The sequence below is a fragment of the Hemicordylus capensis genome, chromosome 6 (genome assembly GCF_027244095.1).
Source record: "Hemicordylus capensis ecotype Gifberg chromosome 6, rHemCap1.1.pri, whole genome shotgun sequence".
NCBI lineage: Eukaryota > Metazoa > Chordata > Lepidosauria > Squamata > Cordylidae > Hemicordylus > Hemicordylus capensis.
The window spans coordinates 137,307,222-137,327,342 of NC_069662.1; the positions used below are offsets into that span (position 1 = coordinate 137,307,222).

A 20,121-nucleotide genomic window follows, 5' to 3' on the forward strand; every position below is an offset into this window, starting at 1 on the left:
GGGTGTGTGTTTTACTTAAACAAGGGATTATGTCTTCTTCTGGACAACTGATGGGCTTAGATGTGAGAGCTGGTGCTGGATATACAGTTATAGATGATCCTGGATGTGTGTGTTTGATACATACTTATTTTAACTATCTGTTACACCTTTCCTGGATTGCTCATGGAAGCTTACATCGCGAACATTTTATAAAAGAAGCATATTGCATGTGTAACTTGGGTTTTCTGAATGCACAAAATCATTTGGGATCTGATCTAGCACACTTATTTGACTTATATTTGGTAAACAAAACTAAATATTAGACCTGTGTATTGGCTGAACTATTGGCCTGATTCTGGGCATTCTCACATCAAGCTAATGAAAAAGGGGTTGCTTAGGACCACATTAAGCTGATAACTGTTATTAGCTTGATGTACTGATGGAGGGCTACCTTAAACTAAGAGCTGGCTTCTGTGAAGTGGCTGCCTTCTGACAGTCCCAGCAGCAGCATTTCAAAATGTTGCCTTTCCCTCCATCTTTGTACCCTAGAATGGGGCACATTGCACTGCATCCATTGCACTGCATCCTTTTCCTGGTGCCTGACTGTGGGGAAAGTTGGTGATGCCCTTTAACTATAGAGTGAGGCCATTCTCTCCCCCCCCCCCCCAGTTATGCATCAGGACACACACTGCTTCCTGCCCTGGTGCCTTCTAGGGCATGAAAATGGAATGAATGATAGTGTTTTGAAACGCTGCTGTTGCTCTTGGTTTTAATCCCCTCCCCAGTCTCTGATCCTATTTGGTACCCAACTGATATGATTTGGTATGGTACTGAATTAGGTGCCTGTATTGGATAAGTCTTTCTCCAGAATAGTTTCCACAGAAAACTGTTCTGATAGGAACATAGGAAACTGCCATATACTGAGTCAGACTGTTGGTCTATCTAGCTCCATATTGTCTTCACAGACTGGCAGTGGCTTCTCCAAGGTTGCAGGCAGGAATCTCTCTCAGCCCTATCTTGGAGAAGCCAGGGAGGGAACTTGAAACCTTCTGCTCTTCCCAGAGGGGTTCCATCCCCTGAGGGGAATATCTTGCAGTGCTCACACATCAAGTCTCCCATTCATATGCAACCAGGGCAGACCCTGCTTAGCTATGGGGACAAGTCATGCTTGCTACCGCAAGACCAGCTCTCCTCTTAGGGCTTGCATCACCTCAGAACCGATTATTGATTTGATGCAATGCACTGTTGATGCAATGCTTTCGCTGTCATCTCCACCGCTAGTGCTCCATCATCGCCTGCTTTCTCCACTGCCATGGGGTGGCTTAAGGCAGGGGCCCAATCAGCCAGTGGGGCAGGACAGGGGACCAATCAGCCAGTGGGGGCCAGAAAGGAGGTTTTGTTGCCTCCACTGCCATCCCGAATGGCAGGGGGTGGCATGGGTGGAAGGTGGTGCAGGGAGCCGGATCGGCGGGGCGGGGGGAGACAGGGAGAACTAGCGTGGAGATGCTCTGCACCGGGCCAGCTAACTTATGTTAAAAGATTAAGTAAAGGAGTGATACGTTTGTGAAAAACATACTGAGGCTCTTCACACGATGGGGCGAAATTGGGCTAGCGGAGGCTAGCCCGATTTTGCCCCATCATGTGAACCACTGGGCTCGGCTGCAAGCCCGATGGTTCCTAGGCGGGTAACCTGCCTAACTACCCTTGCCCTAAAACCAGGTTTGCAGAGCGAGTGCTCCGCAAACCCGGTTTTAAAAGATCGTAAGTAGCCGTGGTGCGGCTCTGCACCATGGTTACTCACAAGTAGACCCCCGGAGGGGAGGCAAAAAGCTGCCTCCCGGTTTCGGGGGTCTCCCCGGTATGCCCTGCCTGCTCACTCAGGGCAAACTGGAGCTTCTGGGGGCTGCACGCCCCCCAAGCTCCCCAGCCCCCGCCGGCTCTGTCACGGAGCCGGCAATCGTGTGGGTGGCTGATCCAGCCGCCCAGGGCTCCCGCTCTGCTTGTATGCGGGGAAAGAGGGCTTAACCCGCTCTCCCCGCTCACCCATCCAAACCGGGTCTCACTAATCGTGAGACCCAGTTCACTAGCTTTCTTGCTTCTTCCTTTGCAAATTGGTTTTGTTTGTTTGTTTTTTGCAGGGTGTGTGTGTTCTTGAATGTTTAATATAAACATGGAATTAGCTGACTGTGTGCTAATAGGAAGGAATTGATTTGAAAAGGAATATGGTTGGGTTTGCATAACTATATGCCAGGTGCTTCTTGGAAAAGCCAGATCCACATAAGACTATGTCCAAGATTGCTTAGAAAGTATTCTGGCCAGCTGATACTAAAAATAAAAATCTGTCAATGAATTCATAAGTAGAAGTCCAGCAGATTACAAAAGCAGTACTAAAAGTAACCCGATAGTCAGTACTCTTATTTCTGTGTAGATGGAACTGAAGATGCAAATCAATTAAGCAAACCAAGTCTTAAAGTTAGGTGTTAAAACCTCAGTCCTTATTTGGAAGTCCCACTGACCTGCGTGTGTGTTTAGGATGATATGTTGGCTATGTAGCAGACTTACCATAGACAGCCCAGTCAGATTTTACAAGTCAACAACTGTTAATTTTTAATAGTTTCATTCTTATAGTTATGGCAGATACCATAACATAGGCCAGATGTTCTGCAGTGGCTTATTTTTAAAATCATAAATCCTTAACATCAAGGGTTTGTGAGGGGAGAAAACTCGTGTTGAAATCTGATTAATTAGCAGAGAAGCAAGTAGTGGAAAACCAAAATCCTGTTTTCTACTGCCCACTCAGTTCTGTGGCCGCAGAAATGTCAGAATAAAGTTTGGATCCAGAATAAATATTTGTATGCAGATGCATGTATTTCTTCCAGGTCATTTTATTTAATGTGTTGCTTTTTTGTTATCCCTTGTCTCCTATTTTTCCAGCTCCATCAGTGTTCCCTCTAAGGCATGAGTGTATGCACGTGCTCACACATATTTTCATGTCCGCTCCATGGTCCACTCCCCCCTCCCCAATTCTTTTTTGAAAACCGTCGTTATATTGGCTACTTTGCAGTCCTCTGGTACAGAGCCTGATTGGAGATCAGCAATTTCACATTTGAGTTCCTTCAGAACTCTTGGGTAGATGCTATCTGGTCCTGGTGATTTGTTCATTTTTAGTTTTTTTGAAGACAGTTTAGAACATTTTCCCTTGGAAATTGCCTCAGTTCTTCAGCTTCTAAACCTGAGAAGCTCAATTCCAGAGAGGGTATATGGTCAGTATCCTCCGCCATGAAGGCAGATGCAAAGAACTCATTCAGCTTCTCTGCAATCTCCTTATTCTGCTCAATAATCCCATCTATGCCCTCATCATCTAAGGCAGGGATCCTCAACGTTGGGCCCCCAGATGTATTGGACTTCAACTCCCATAATCCCCAACCAAAGGCCACTGGGGTTTGGGATTATGGGAGTTGAAGTCCACTAACATCTGGGGGCCCAATGTTGAGGATCCTTGATCTAAGGGGCCAACCATCTCCTTAGCAGGTTCTCTACTTCTGATATATTTAAAAAAGCTTTTGTTATTCCCCTTGACACTTCTAGCTATATGCTCCTTAAACTATTTTTGCATCTCTTATCTCCTTGCATTTCTTTTGCCAGTTTGTTACTTCCTGTTTTCTTCATTTGGGCAGGACTTACATTTTATGAACGAAGGCTGCTTCCCTTTTATAGCTTCGCTGACTCATTAGTCATGCTGATGTCCTGAATTTGGTGGTACTTTTCCTCCTCCTTGGTATACATTCCAATGGAGCTTCTAGTATTGTGGTTTTAAATAAGTGTTGTGCTTTCTGGAGTGTTTTGACCCTCCTGACTTCCTCTTTCAACTTTTTTTTTTACCGGTCACCTCATTTTTGAGAAGTTCCCTCTTCTGAAGTCCAGTGCATCAGTGTTGGATTTCCTTGATGGTTCTCCACCTGCATATATGCTGAATTGGATCACACTAAAGTCACTTCTCCCCAATGGTTCTACAACTCTGATATCTCGCACCAGGTCCTGGGTATCACTCAGGATTAAGTCCAAGGTTGCCATCTCTCTGGTTGGTTCCACAACTAACTGTTCTAAGGCACAGTCATTTAGCATGTCTAGAAATTTGGCCTCTTTCATTTCCAGAAGGTAAACTTACCCAGTCTGTTTGTGGGTAGTTGGTCACCCATTATTACTACCCTGTCTCTCTTTGAAGCCTCTCTTATTTGCTTCTCCAATTCCAGGTCACTCTCAGCATTTTGATCCTGAGGGCAAAAGCACGTCCCCAATAACACATTTCCTTTCAGTCCTCGTATTGTTACCTATAATGATTCTGTGGAGGACTCTGGTCCACATCGGTTTTCTAGCTTGTTGGAATCTATCCCTTCTTTAATATACAGAGCTACTCTTTCCCCAATCCTCCCCTCCCTGTCCCTTCTGTAGAGTCTATATCCAGGAATAAGTGTCCCACTGGTTCTCACCGGCCCACTAGGTTTCCGTTAAACCCACTGTATCTATGTTTTCATTATATACAGTGATACTCCTTGCAGTTCTTGAATACAGCAGCAGATCTTGAATACAGAGAAGGCAACAAGCTTGTATTTCTCTCCTAAAGAAGATACCGAGCAAGGAAACACAGCAAGGATAAATAAATAAACCAACAAGAAAACAAAGGGGAAAGGAGAAGCCGCGTTTGTTAGGGCTAATACTTTTCTAGGTTTTGATTTCTAGCTGGCTGGACGTGTTCGTGTATTTGACAGAGCAAGAGCAGATAGCTTGAATGGGGGATTCATTCCAGGTGAGTGACTCAGCTTGTGGGAGAGGTCACATACTTGAAGTGAGTCAGTTTGCCAGCAGATCTTGAAGACAATGCTCAAATCATAGGAGCTTTGCAAACAGATATTGAATGAGTTTAGCGGGAGATTGACAGGGAACTCTGTAGGGAGGCACAAAACTGGTCCCCCTTCATCATAGAGGATGCACCCAGCATGAGAATAACATTTATACTACCCATCTTTGGTAACTTTCTTGGAGGACAAAGCTTAAAACCTTTATTTAGCTGACACTGGCACCCAATACACAGCTTCAAGTGAACAAGCCCTATTTATTGTAAATAGCCAATTAAACCAGTTATGAAGGTAAAAGCAAGCAGGGAAGGGGATGCTTCCCAGTGTATTGCACAGAAAATTGCATGTATGACTATCTGCCTGAGGGGCAGAAGTCCTTGGTGTGTGCTCCATGCAAAGAGCTCCTGGATCTCAGGGAACAAGTTCATTCCCTCAAAGCCAAGGTGACTGACCTGGAGAAGCTCAAGGAGGCAGAGAAGTCTGTGTAGATGAGACCATCAGGGATATGATAGAGGCATCCCATTCCCAGGCTGAGGGTGCTTCTGCTGTCATGGAGAATGAAAGTCTAAGGGAAGGAGGATATTGGTCTGTGCAAGAGGGAAACACTGCCTTAGCAGGGATGCCTTCCCTCATCTCGCACAGAGGATACTCCTCCAGGGGTTGGGGGCCTCCTAGTAGTGGGTGATTCAATTATTAGGGGCATAGAGAGATGGGTCTGTAACCCATGTGTACACTGCACAGTGACTTGCCTGTCTGTTGCAAAGGTTGTGGATGTCACGCTGCATCTAGGTAGGCTGTTAAGCAGTGCTGGGGAGGTGTTAGCTGTTGTGGTGCACATTGGTATGAATTATGTGGGGTAATGCAGCCGGGAGGTCCTGGAAGCCAAATTTAGGCTGCTAGGCAGCATAGTGAAATCCAGGACCTCCAGGGTGGCATTCTCTGAGGTGCTACCTGTTCCACATGCAGGGCCAGTGAGACAGGCAGAGCTGAGGGGTCTCAATGCGTGGATGAGACAGTGGTGCCAGGAGGAGGTGTTTAGATTTGTTGGGCACTGGGATACATTTTGGTGCAAGTGAAGCCTGTATAAAAGGGATGGACTCCACTTGAACCAACATGGAACCAGATTGCTGGCACTTAAAATCAAAAAGTTTGTAAAGCAGCTTTTAAAATGATGCCTGGGGGATTGCAGACCGGTACTGGATGGTACCTGGTTAGGCCAGCAAAATCCCCTAAGGTGCAAGATTGTGTACATTTTGGATAAACCGAAGGGGACAGAGTAGAGCCAGGAGTTGAACAGAAGGAAACATATGATTACCTTTTTTCTTCCAGGTCCAATTCAAAGTGCTGGTTATCACCTTTAAAAACCCTTCAGGACTTAGCACCTGCTTACCTTCAGGACTGCCTCTTTCTGGCAGTTCAGTCCTGTCCTGTGAAATAATCTCAGATTGCTCTTCTTTTGGTCCCTGGTCTCAGAGAGGTCTATAGTACTAGAACCCATGGAAGAGCTTTCTCTGTTGCCACCCCTTCTCTTTGGAATTCTCTCCCCCCCACCCCCGATTCGGTCTACCTCCTCCCTTTCAGCCTTTAAGATCTTATTGAAGACGTTTCTGTTCTGTCAGGCGTTTGCCCTTCAAATCTCAATCTCTCCCCCCCCTCAAAAAAAAAAAAAAATCTCAGATGCTGTTCTTGCCTTGTAAACTTCCCTGAGCCTGTGGATTGGGTGGTATATTTAATCTTTTAATAAATAATAAATAAAAATGATAGCTGGCCAAAAAGGTCAAATGATGGTGAGGGAGATGGCACATGCCAACACCAGGTAAGGGTTTATAGGTGTCTATATACCAGTGCCAGAAGCTTCCAAGCAAAGATGGGTGAGCTGGAGTGCTTGGTTACTAATGAAAACATAGATATAGTGGGTGTAACAGAAACCTGGTGGAATGGACCAGTGGGACACTGATATTCCTGGATATATACTCTACAGAAGGGATAGGGAGGGTAGGGTTGGGGGAGGAGTAGCACTGTATATTACATCACAACATCACAAGCCAGGAGCACTGGAAGAGAAGGATCAAAGTGTACCAATAGAGAGGCACTAGTTAGGGTCTTTTTGGCTAACTGAAATGCCTGCTGACAAGCTGGGGACCAACTCCAGGGTTGTCCTTGACCTAGCAGTTCATATAATGGTTTCATCATGGGGGAAAGCTTTGGGATAAATTGTGCATAAGTCAGCAATGCCAGAAATGAACACAACTTGGAGACACTGGCAAGGGCCGGAGCCTCTGATAGCCCAGACCTTTTCTTGTTGTGGGGCAATTCCCTGGCTATGAATTACATGACCCACATATTTAACCTGATCTTGGAGCGGTGGGGGGGCACTTCTGCCTGTTTACACTTAGCCAACAGCTTGCAGCCTCTGTTACACTGCTTCCATATTTTTTTAATTTGGTGCATTTTCCAGCCAACAAGATGCCATATAAATGGCATATGACCCCTGACAGGCCTTGTAACAACTGGTCCATGATACGCTGAAAAATAGTTGAAGCACTGGTAATACCATACAGTAAATTATTATACTGAAACAGTCCCCTTGGGGTGTATGTTGTCAAATATTTTTGAGATGATGGCTCAATAACCACTTGTTGATAAGCCTGTGAAAGGTCCAGTTTAGAAAACTGTTGCTCTCCTGACAACTGAGAGAACAGATCTTGGCATTCTGGGAAAGGATATGCTCCACTGCTAGAACTGAATTAGCTGTAACTTTATAATCTTCATAAATCCGGACTGCGCCATCCTGCTTAGGGATACAGACAGTTGGTGCTGCTCACTCACTAAAGGGTACTGGTGAAATGACTCCTTTGGCCTGGAGGTCTGACAGGTGCTTGTCCACTGCTTTTCTTAATGCGTATGGCACCAGATGAACTTCAAAAAACTTGGGTGTGGCACACAACTGCTGCATCATATCAGAAAATGCACACTGTTGCCAAATCTAATTTAAAATGTTCAGTCCAGTCACTGAACAGTCCTAAGAGCCCATCTTTCATTTTTAGGAATGAGTAGGGGAAGTTTGTGATGTTCTCGGAAGCACACATCCACCTGCAACCAGGGTGGATTTGATTTAAATCAGATTTAAATCACGATTTAAATCACTAGCAGGGTGGATAAAAATAAAAAAAATCCGATTTAAATCAAAAAAATCCGATTTTTTTGATTTAAATTGGATTTTTTTTATTTTTATCCACCCTGCTAGTGATTTAAATCGTGATTTAAATCAGTTTGATTTAAATCAAATCCACCCTGCCTGTAACTGTATCATGTGTCCAGTGTAAGAAATTTATTTATTATTTTATTCATTACATTTCTATACTGCCCAAAACTTGCGTCTCTGGGCACAAATTAGCAGAGTATCTGCAGGCAACAAGGGAAAGTGAGACGAGTGTATCTGATACAAAACCTGTGAGACTACCGTTTATGTTGTGCCAGTATCAAACTCCATGTGCACTGGCACTCCTATATGCATCACAATCCAATATGATGTCACTGTCGCTGAACTCTGCAAGACAGGCAATCTCCAGGCATCAGGACCCCAAAGGGCAGGGGATTCCATTTCCAGATCCTGATCCTGTGTACCTGTGGAAGCTAAAGTGAGGTTGGCTCCATGGCCATCTCGAGGTCGTTGTGGGTGACTACGCTGGGAGCGTTCTTGGGTCAAGTGTCCCTGTTGGTTGTGTTTTTTTAAACAGAGATTGCATACCAAGTTCACAAAGTGACATGCCTCTGAGCCATGAGTGTCCAAGCAGCATAAACATGGGGCGATGGCCTGCTTCCCCGGAGATTGTATTTGACTAGTCTTCTTTTTAAAAATCTTGACTGGAAGGTGGGTGCACCCATGAGGCAATTGCATCGGATGACCCCTAACCTGTCTCCACTGTAGCTGCCCTCTCCCGCTTTGTTAAGGAAACTGATCCAGCTGAAGCAAAAACTTGCAGACTTGATCTTGTAGCCTCAAATGATTCTACTATCTATGGCTTTGGTCCAAGAAAGGTCAGCTGTATAACTCACAAAGAACCATTTGGAACACAAGTCTGAACTGGAAATTCCAAAAACTAGTTGTTCTGAGAAGCTGCAGACTTGCATGGTATAGCCAAATTCCTCAAACAAGCTATAAAATCTGCTACAGATTGTCTGTTGTTGCTTCCTTGAAACAAAAAGCAATCTATGAATCGGTTTTCTTTTCTTAGGCTCAAAATGAGTTTGCAGAGTCTGGAACAAAGTGTCTAATGATGTGTCTGCTGGCAAGGCAGGAGAGCCAGCAAGTCACTGAGCAGGGCAAAGCAACACTTCCCTACAGAAGATAAGAACACAGCCCTTTGTCTGGCTTTTGTCTGTAATACCCTTTGCCAGCAAAAACTGCTTAAAACACTTAGCATAACAGGGAAATGTCTCGGAGAGGCTGTTCTCATGTGCAGCCAAAACCGCGCTAAGGCAGTCAGCCTTGTCTTGGCTGTGCGTGAGAACCGCTGGCAGCTGCGCGGTTCGATGGCGAGACAGCTGCTTAGCCAGGGTTACGTCGTCGCCATGCAGCACCAACACAGGAGCAAGCTCCTGGTTGGCATCGGGGAGGGGGCATCCCCAAAATGCACTGTACACTTTTGTAGTGCATTATGGGATTTCCAGGGGTGTGATGACCCCCAACCCTCCGTGGCTCCCAAACATCTTGGTCTCCAAACCTTTGCGCTGCCTGGGGAAGTTGGTTATCGTCTGGGTATGTGGATCAGTGTGCCCAGCAAGGACAGAGGACTAGTCTGTGGGGAAGGTAAGTTTTAGCAGCCTTCCCTACTGCCCACCTGGTAGCCCTCTCGCGTAATCATGAGAAAGGGCTCGGAGCCTTCTACAAAAGTCAGGTCCAGGCCTCTAAATAGGGGATCCATCTTTCAGTCTAGATGTAATAGAAAACATACACAAGGTTTTACTAGACTTCGTTGCCACTTGTTGTAATCAGCTCATTCATTCTTCTACCCTTCAAAGATGACCAACAACTGCTACTACTTAGATATATGAAAGTAAAGTGTGCTGTCAAGTTGATTTTGACTCCTGGCACAGAGCCCTGTGGTTTTCTTTGGTAGAATACAGGAGCAGTTTACCATTGCCTCCTCCCTCACAGTATGAGATGATGCCTTTCAGCACCTTCCTATATTTCTGCTGCCCGATATAGTATCAGCGGGGATTCGAACCGGCAACCTTCTGTTTGTTAGTCAAGCATTTCCCCACTGCGCCACTCTGTGACCTTAGATATATGTATAAAAGTTTTATTTTAACAACTTAAGAAATACATGCTTAAGACATCAGGAACTTCAGAAACCCAACAGCCACCTTGGAGGTTCTCCCAGGCTACACTACTAGGAGTTCCTTCTTCCAAGAGGCTCCCTAGTGGTAGAAGCCCCTCCTTCAACTATTAACCTTTTCACTCCCAACAGTTCTGGATATACACTTCACTACAATCCAAACTAACCCTGCATCAGTGTGCCAGGGTTTTCTGTCATGGAGGGGAGGGACAATTTTTGGTACTCTCCCCTTCCCTTTGCCCCTGAAACAATCTCCCGGAGGGTTTGATTTGATTAACTTGATTAGTTTTGGTTTCAATTCCAGGTAATACAGAGCAATGTCTTGTTTATTTTGGTGACCTGGGGAAGTTGGACATATTTGTGCAAAACACAGTTGTGTTTTGCCTTTATTTTACAAGTATTGCAGTAAAAATAATTAATATAAACCTTTGAAACTGTCTGAATATAACATTTAAACTATATTCAATATGTTGTTTGTTCTCCTAATTAAATATTTCTATTCAGATCCTTTTGACTACTAAGATAACTTTTGAAATGTTTATATAAAAATTAGCACATTAAAATTTAACTTGTGGTGTTTGTTCTTCGTTTGTGAAATATCTAAGTCAAGTAAACATGCCAAATGAGATCATGGTCTACTTGGCACCTCGGAATACTTCTTAGAAACACAGGTCGCTGGCCATGATCCCAAAATACAGCAGCGTCATAGAATTTTAGAGTTGGAAGGGACCTTTTGAAGTATTCTAACCTAACCCCCTGTTCAGTGAAGGAAACTGCTACTGTGTTTCTGACAAATGGCTGTCCAGCCTCTGTTTGAAAGGCTCCAGCAAAGGAGAGCCCTCTACTGCACAATGTAGACTGTTCCACTGTTGAACGACTCTTAGAGCAGAACACCCATGGACTTAGTATCCTTCCAAATCTCCCCCACCTTCAGAATCCCCTTCCTTGCCCAGAACAGCCATTGCATGATGGTAGAGTTGTGCAGCTGCAGAATGGGGAAAACCTTGGGGGGGGGCAGGGCAACATGACCCCTGGGTCATGACTTACATTGCACACCCCTACTTTAATATAAGCATACATGGTGCCCCTGGTGGCGCAGTGGTAAAACTGCCGCCCTGTAACCAGAAGGTTACAAGTTCAATCCTGACCAGGGGCTCAAGGTTGACTCAGCCTTCCATCCTTCTGAGGTCGGTAAAATGAGTACCCAGAATGTTGGGGGCAATATGCTAAATCATTGTAAACCGCTTAGAGAGCTTCGGCTATAGAGCGGTATATAAATGTAAGTGCTATTGCTATTGCTACATGCTTAAAACAGGATTTCTCTCCCCCCCACCCCCAAACTGAGAAGATTCAGCAAAAATAGCACTTGATTATTCTTTATGAGATGATTCTTTACAGTTGCTGGAAATTGAAAGATGTGACACCCCACCTTCCCCAGGTCTGCTTATAGTCTTTGCAGATCAATGAAACCAAGGCAAAGATCAAGGAAGTATATGATAGAGCAGATTTTTATTCTTATTATTATTGGCTTGCAAGATCTACAGGACCGGCTGCAGCAGAAATGTGTTGACTTGATGAACCAATGTGCTAATGTCTTAAGTAATGAGACCCTGCCATTGATCATGTTCACAACCTTAGAACTACAAGTGTGTTATGTTTCCTTAGGAGTTCATGTATCACTTGATTTCAAAGTGATTGAAACAAATTTTGATACAATTCTACATTAGGCCTGCATATAAACATGCTTCAGCAAAATTTTAAAAAATATGATCAAGGTATCAGTTTAACTTTTAAAGTGCTTGATTCTATGATGTGTTGAAATTGAATATTCACTTGTGCATTAAAGTTCATTCCAAGTCTTTTTGTGTGTGTTTTTTTAAGAGAAGGCAACCAGTGAGATGAATACTGCTGAAGACTGGGGACTCATCTTGGATATTTGTGATAAAGTTGGACAGTCACGAACTGGGTAAGCTTAAACTTCCCATTGGTTAAACTTTATTTTATCTGGAAGGAAAAGAAATAAGTCTAGTACAAAGTATGTAAGACACCTGCTGGGAGAACCAGAAAAGCATATGCATTAACTCCCAGGTATGCACAAAATGTTTTGCAGACTTGGCACTTGTTAAAGGCTCTGGAAGAGTGCATTTAGCAGAAATGCTCTTGTATAGCTAATATAGATTATTCTTTTGTAAAATGTTCCATTAGGCATTTCAAGTTGCATTGCAATTACTACAGGGTTTGTATACTAGATCAGTGAAATCCTGTTTGACTTTTTAAATGAGCTAAAGGAATTTTTGCTTTTGACAGAAGTGAAACCCTTGTCTTGTCTGAAATTTTTAAAATGATTAAGCATTCCAGTTATCTCCCCCCCACTTAATTAGATTATAAATGAGAGGAAAATAAGAGATTGGAATATGGAAATGAGCTGAATGAAACTTCAAACATTTGTTCTTTTTGACCAGACTCTAAAAAGCATATTAGAAATAAGATTCAGAATGCGTGATAAAGACATTCTATCTTAGCATAGCTGTATGGTTCATTAATGCAACATATGTCTTGCCTCTTCTATACCAGCTTATAAGACCCCAGTATTATGTTCTGCCTTTTCACTGGCTCTGATTGGCTTTAAAACTTGGTTACAGTTTGGAAGCATTAAAAAAGTTCCATGTTTCTTCTGTATCTAGTGCTCAAGCATCATTTTTCTGGTACAAACTTTTACCATGGATTCTCCCTTTACTTGTCCTAAAAGGCTATGTCTGTTTTGAAACATTAGATGATTGGTTGGTGCCTTTAGTGCTTTGTTAAATCTCCTTACCTTCTGCTTCTTGATTTTTCTTTGTCCTTGGTTTCTAGTGCTTATGGTGTACTTTCTAGTAGGGGTGTGCTATTCGGATGTTCGGTGTTTTGATTCGGATCTGAACCGAAACACCCCTGTTCTGTTCTGTATCCGAATATGGCCCATCCAAATCACCCCTGATTCGATCCGGATCTGAATTAATCCGAATCCGAATCGATTTGGATTAAAAAACGGGTATCGGGGCAAAATAGTGGGGTGGGGTGGTAGTGCCCAATGGGTGGAGGCTACCACCCAAATTTCAGGGGGATTGGGCAAAGGGCTGGTTTTTGATGAATTTTTGAAGTTTTAGTGTCTTTGGGGCAGATCAGGGGCATAACTTGGGATCTGGTCCAAAAGAGTGGGGTGGGGTGGTAGTGCCTAATGGGTGGAGGCTACCACCCCAATTGCAGAGTGATTGGGCAGAGGGCTGATTTTTGGTGAATTTCTGAAGTTTACACGTTTTTAAGGTTTTCCCCCATTAGGTATAATGGAGGGTGTATCGCTTCACGTCGGGGGGAAAGGGGTGGCCTAGCCAGGGTGGATTTGATTTAAATCAAACTGATTTAAATCACGATTTAAATCACTAGCAGGGTGGATAAAAATAAAAAAAAATCCGATTTAAATCAAAAAAATCCGATTTTTTTGATTTAAATCGGATTTTTTTTATTTTTATCCACCCTGCTAGTGATTTAAATCATGACTTAAATCGTGATTTAAATCAGTTTGATTTAAATCAAATCCACCCTGGGTGCCAACCACCCCCATTTGTTTCTAACCCATGGCGTGCAGGGTTCTGTTGTTTCTGAGGTATTCTGAGTGTGGATTCTATGATAGCAAATGAGATTTTCAATGAGACACCATGAATCCACTCCTTTTTGCTATCATAGAATCCACACTCAGAACACCTCAGAAACAACAGAACCAAGTACCCCATGGGTTAGCACTACCACACCGCTCTAGGCCACCCCTTTCCCCCCGACGTGAAGCGATAACCCTCCAATATACCTAATGGGGGAAAACCTTAAAGACGCATAAACTTCAACAATTCACCAAAATCAGCCCTCTGCCCAATCACTCTGCAATTGGGGTGGTAGCCTCCACCCATTAGGCACTACCACCCCACCCCACTGTTTTGGCCCAGATCCCACGTTATGCCCCCAATCTGCCCCAAAGACACTAAAACTTCAACAATTCACCAAAAATCAGCCCTTTGCCCAATCCCTCTGCAACTGGGGTGGCAGCATCCACCCATTAGGCACTGCCACCCCACCCCACTATTTTGCCCCTGGGACCCGAAATTCGAGTAGAAGAATTTCAGACCTTTTTGCATTGAAATCAATGGGAGGCAAAAAGGCGGGAAATTCAAATAGACGTCAAAATCCGAATATTTGGAGCCGAAAAGGAGGTGATTCGGTCTGGCTATGAAAAATTTCGGATGGCCAGAAGGGTGATTCGGTTCGGATCCGAATCACCCGAAATTGGCTGTTTCGGGTACAGATCGTTCTGTTCCCGAAATGTTTCGCACATCCCTACTTTCTAGTGTACTTGGAGACCAGAAGACCAACTAACTTACACATGTTCTGGTCCCCGTAAATCCTATCAACAGTAGTAGTGTTCAATTTCTCTGATCTTTATAGTGCTAGTCCCTCCCACCTGCTAGCAATTGGACACCAGACCCCGTTGACTCCTATCTGTGCATAAGAAATGTCAGTAGGAACTGTGGGGCTTGTTCTTGAGGGAATATGTCATGTAGGCAAGCATAGTTCTTCTAGTAACTCAAACGACAAGTTTGAATTTCCTGTACAATCAGTCTCTCTCTATTCTAGGAGATGGCCTAAGCCAGCATGGACTTAATGACTAGACTCAAACACAGGCGTCAACTTGCAGTTTTTCAAGACTTCCTCCCCACCCCACACACTTGCCTTTTAGATGCAGTTGAGCACTGGATTTGGGCTAGGAGAAGGTTTGAGGGGACAACTTAAGAAGCATTATCTTTATATCAATATGAAGGGTGTATTGTATCTTTGACTGGAAATTCAAGGTATCCTCCACCCCATCTTTAACTTACAGCGGGGGCATCAAACTCATTCAAGTGGAGGGCTGGATTTGATTCTGATGCACCTTAAGGGGGCCTCACATAGCCTTGTGCTGCCTTCTGTCGCCTTGTGGTCCACCTTCTGTCTTCCTCCTCCCTCCTCTTTTTCTCACTCTCTTCCTTTTTTTTCTTCCTTTTCTTGTTCTGCCACTTAAATTAGCTGAATGCCCTACTTTTACACTGGAATATGCTTGGGGAGAATTTTAAATAATTCTTTTGGTAGTTTTAAAAATAAAATCTGAGTATCCTATTTCCTGATGATCTACAGATAACAAATTTTGCATACACAATCCTGCCACTGAAATTAGCTGAATGCACTACATTTTACACCAGAATATACTCAGGGATTTTTTATTTTTATTTTCAGAAGAAATTCTCAACATAACCATCATATTTTTAAGATGTTAAACCAGGTTTTAGAAACTTGGTAATCGGATCAATAATTCCAAAGCAACATCATACCCAAGAAAAGCAGAACTTCTCTTCCTCCACTTACCCCTACTCACCCTTCTTTCTTTTCTCCTGTCCTCCTCCCCTCCTCCCTTCCTCTCTCACAAACTCACTTCCTTTCATTCTCCTTTCCTCCTCCCTCCCAAGCTAAGAGAAAAAAGCACCCTGCGCTGCCCTCTGCCTTCGTCTTCCTCCTTCTCTGTCTTTCTCTTCCTCTCCGGGCTAGAACTTAAACCATTGAAGAGCCTAGCATGAGGATGTAGGGGAAAGGAGCGTGGCAACGTTGGGAGGAAGGAAGCAACCCACAACTTTTTCTTGGGGCACAGGGTGGAAGGGGGAGGAGAGAAATGTTGGCGGCAAGAGGAGTTTCGCTGACCACTAAAGAGACACACTGCTGGTCTGATGCACGGGAGTGGGGAAGAAACACAGCAGTGACAGCTTGTCACAGGACTGCTTCAGGCTGGCCAGTTAGTTGGGCTCCACAGATTTGGCCTGCGGGCCAGCGGTTTGACGCTCCTGACCTATAATATTAATAGTGGACTGTATTATGGGGTGCTGCAATCTGTTATTTCACACCTACATACTAATATGGGGATTAAGGATTCTATATTGATATTAGAAAAGCAAATTTCATTTTTCACTTGAAATAATATCTGAGTTAGCTCATGAATTCTTGTCTGGGCTGCTATTTGTTTGAGGGTAAACATGCTGCTGATCACAGCTCAGCTGAAATTCTTGATTTCTCCATTGATTTCTATGAGCAGCTCTCATTTCCACTCTGGAGGAGACAAGAAAAATGACTTCCCGTGTGAACTAGAAATTCACTATAAAGCAAACTACTTTGATATCTTTATATGAGTAGACAGCTCATTGCTAAGTACTTTGCATGTTCTGTTTCTAATTGGCTTCAGAAAATTTTACAAGATGCACCACTACTGACCAAAAGACAGCGGCAATGGAATAGGTTTACTCCATGTATATACAAGCAAAGAAGTTTGTCAAAACAAGATCTATATTTTAGCCTCCTTCCTCCTCCCCAGGAGCTTTAAAAAAGAGATTTTCTGCCACATGCAGCTTCCTGCTGCGACGGTTCTGCTCCCAACAACCAGTGCGCAGTGCCGGCATACACATGGTGCCCGCGCATGTGCAGATACCATGTGTGTGCTGACACTGTGCGGGTTCTTATGGGCAGCGCCATTGCAGTAGGAAGCTGCATGCGGCAGAGGAGAGCAGGTAAGGACCTGCTCTCCTCTCCTCTTTTTTTTTTTTTTAAAGATCCCACTTGCTGTTCCCCTCCCCATGGCGCCGAACCAATTCGGTGCCGAACCAGTGAATGGACCTCTGTTCATGCACATCCCTACCTCCCTCCTCATGGCAGTGGGTTTGCGGCTCACTCTGAGCACAAATAAGTATTGTTCTTCCCGGTTCCTTCATGGGGCCTTGATTCCTTTTCTTTCACTTTCCTTTTCTTGCTGGGGTGTGAGCAAAATGTCAGGGGCCAAACTTGAATCCATTTTTCAATTAGGTTTCTAGTGTGTGACTGTGATCCAAAGAATAGTCCAACTAGTTCTATGTAACTTAGGCAGCTTTGGACTTGTGCTTATGTAAGAGTAGCTCCTATACCACCTAAAAACCCACTTTTGACTTTCAAAGGTAGTCTGTGATACAGCATGGGCATCTGTTGTCTAAAGCAGAAGTCAAGCATTTCATTGTAAAATGAATGTAAAATGTAAATAATAATAAAAAATTATTAATAATAATCAATAATAATCAATAATCAATAATAATAATAATAATGAATCAATCAATCAATCAATCAATAAAAATTCAATGTAAAATGTAAATAATAATAATTGGGCTGGCTCAAAGCCCTCCTGTTTGCCTAAAGTAATTAATTTGATCCTACCCTATAATTGCAGCTGTCTTTTGGTCCTTAGTGGTACATGTGTTTGAATTTGGATTAGCTTTCCACATAACTTCTCTAAATTGATTTAAAGTAATAGATCAATGCAGTTTGAACTCGCATCCCAATCCATTAAGTACAGATAGCATTAATTTGAAATGTTAATGATATGAAGTTAATCCATACTAGTGACTTAATTTTAAAATTGATTAAAAATGTAAGTCTCTGAATCAGCCCTCAAGCACATTTGAATATTTTCTTAAGCAGAATACTTAGTTGAATTATTATAGAAGTTTAGCATGATGAACACTTTTTTCTCAGCTATTCTAGAGATTGATTACTTCTGTATCAGCCTAACATTCTAAATGTCGTACTCTAATTATTCAAAAATTATGAAAATTAAGATTTGTTTGCATAATTCTAATCACAATATGCTATACTTTTGTCACCTTTTGGATTTGCAATTAAGAGTACAGCATTATTTCTGGTCTGGATGATTCATGTCAGATAGTAATTGTAAACTTTCCTGTCCTGCAGGTAACTTGTACCTTATTCACTTCTGCTTGTTGCATGTTAAAGTTTGAATACTGTGAATCAGTCTTGGAATGGGGGAGGGGGACAACTATTGATAATGGGGAGAATTCTCCCTTAGCTTGTGAGGTTCATCAAATGACCGTCAGGCTCCTTCCAGTTCTATGTTTCTGTAAGTTAACTTTATTTCAGCATGGTACAGTATATGTGGTTTTCCTGTTAATAATCTCATAATTTCTATTAAAAAGACCTTAAAATTGGCAGCCAACATCCAGATTAAGAGTTGCATGTGGGGAACACTTCTGTGCTCACACAGAGGGAAGGGGTGATTTTCAATTATCTGTACCCACTTCCTTCTGCATTTGTCTGTGCCTTCCATATATGACCCCAGAGGTACCACAACACATGCAGAAGCATTCTCCATGCGCAACACTTAATGTATTATTTTTATAACCAAAGATATTTAACATTTTTACTTGACAACTTGCAAGTATTAAAAATATGAACTAAAATATCAATCATAAATCAAGTATGGTTTAAACATTGTATTAATGTAAATGACAGGTTTCCCAATGCCATCTTAGCAGATGATAGTGATACTTATACATATTTCAGTTCTGATATTTTCCCCCTCAAATGCACTTACTAACTCATGAAAAAGTAGAATATGAAAGCCACTTGTTCCAAATTGTATTTCTTTTACATTTATTTTAATAGAAAACTTGGTAGCAGCTTCTCCTTGCAGTAAGCCACGTTCACAGTCTTGTACAGTGCGAAATGATCATGTTATGTGGCAGCATTTTCTATAATTAGTAGTGCTAAGTATGATGCAGAGGTTTGTAAAACATATTCACCACCAAATATAGATTACCGAAAGCTGCAGTGTAACTTAAACTAGACCTTCCTCCAAGTTGCTGGATATCAATGCTTGATATTAAAATGAAATAATGGGTATAATAAATACCTTTTTAAAGAACTTGGATACCAAAAAAACCCCCAGTATTTTAAAAATAGGAATTTTAGATGTTAGCTGCTGTTTATGCATTTTTTACATATTGGTTAAAGTTGCTATTCTGCTCTGTTGGCTTATCAACCTGACCATGGTTGATAAGCCATGACTCAAGGTGGAAAAGATCTTTAAAGCAGAAATTATATTTTTATGGCTTTTCGTAGGAAGAACCTATTAAGAGGGGTTCTGATAGGGCAAAGAGAACTCTCAAACAGTGAGTATTGGATGTGGAAGGCCAATTAGATTTAGCTAGCCTTCCAAGACATATATTTATGACTAACCAACTCTTCTCCTTAAAACCCACAAATTATCTAAATAATCTAACAATAGCAAAATTCTAAAGAGCTTTGACTTGCCCAGTGTTAATGTCCTTCATACAATGCTGTTAGACAGGAAATATAAGAAAATACCTTATACAGCTCAGTTGTGCCCTCGTGGTACCAGAGCTGTTGAAACAACTGCACAGGTTTTACTTTATTGTTCATTTTATAAGGATATTCACAATAGTTCCCCCCTCCCATACACACACTTTTAGTAAAATATGCCAGCCGTACTTATCTGTTTTATCTTCAACATTTTTGTCTGATTAAAATGATTCCGTTTCCTTAAATGTGGCTAAATTTTGTTCTGTAGCTTGTACAATTTGTAAAGAGATACATGGATGATGTAGGTATACCCTTTTCCAGTTTGTTATGTATGATGATTACTAGGTGGTGTTGTTTAGCTGGTTGATGACCGTAATAAAGGAATCTGCTGTTTATCACATTAGTCACCATTATGTGAAAATGGCAAAATTATTCAGTGGTCTTTAAAGGGCAGATTCTGTGACTTGAAGATGTGCCACATGCACTGTTTTTCATAATTAAACATATGGGTGTACCTCATTATTTGTGGAGATTCTGTTCCTGTCTACAATCGTGGATAACAAAACCATGAATAATGAGACCTTGAGTCTATGGGAATAAGGGGGTTGGGGTTAGGTTCTGGAGCCCTGGAAAATGATGGAAAATCACACACACACCCCTGCCCCCCCCACAAAGAGGAAATAAGGGTGGAGCATAGCACTGTACCTCAACCCCCTCAGCTCTCCCACTCTGCAGGTGCTCCAGCAGTTTCTGCT

The 20,121-nt window shown here is 42.6% G+C and overlaps 1 protein-coding gene across 3 annotated transcripts in view; it reads left to right on the forward strand.

Moving 5' to 3' along the window:
- Positions 1–20,121, forward strand: part of STAM (signal transducing adaptor molecule) — a 54,243-nt gene that overhangs the window by 6,708 nt on the left and 27,414 nt on the right. The window contains exons 1-2 of one of the 3 annotated variants that reach the window (XM_053260837.1): positions 8,690–8,709; positions 12,059–12,143. In XM_053260837.1, coding sequence (XP_053116812.1) covers positions 12,076–12,143 — 68 coding nt within the window. In that variant the 5' untranslated portion in view covers positions 8,690–8,709; positions 12,059–12,075. Of the gene's footprint in view, positions 1–8,689; positions 8,710–12,058; positions 12,144–18,145; positions 18,165–20,121 lie in introns of those variants that run through there. The other 2 variants (XM_053260836.1, XM_053260838.1) reach the window with 2 other exon arrangements.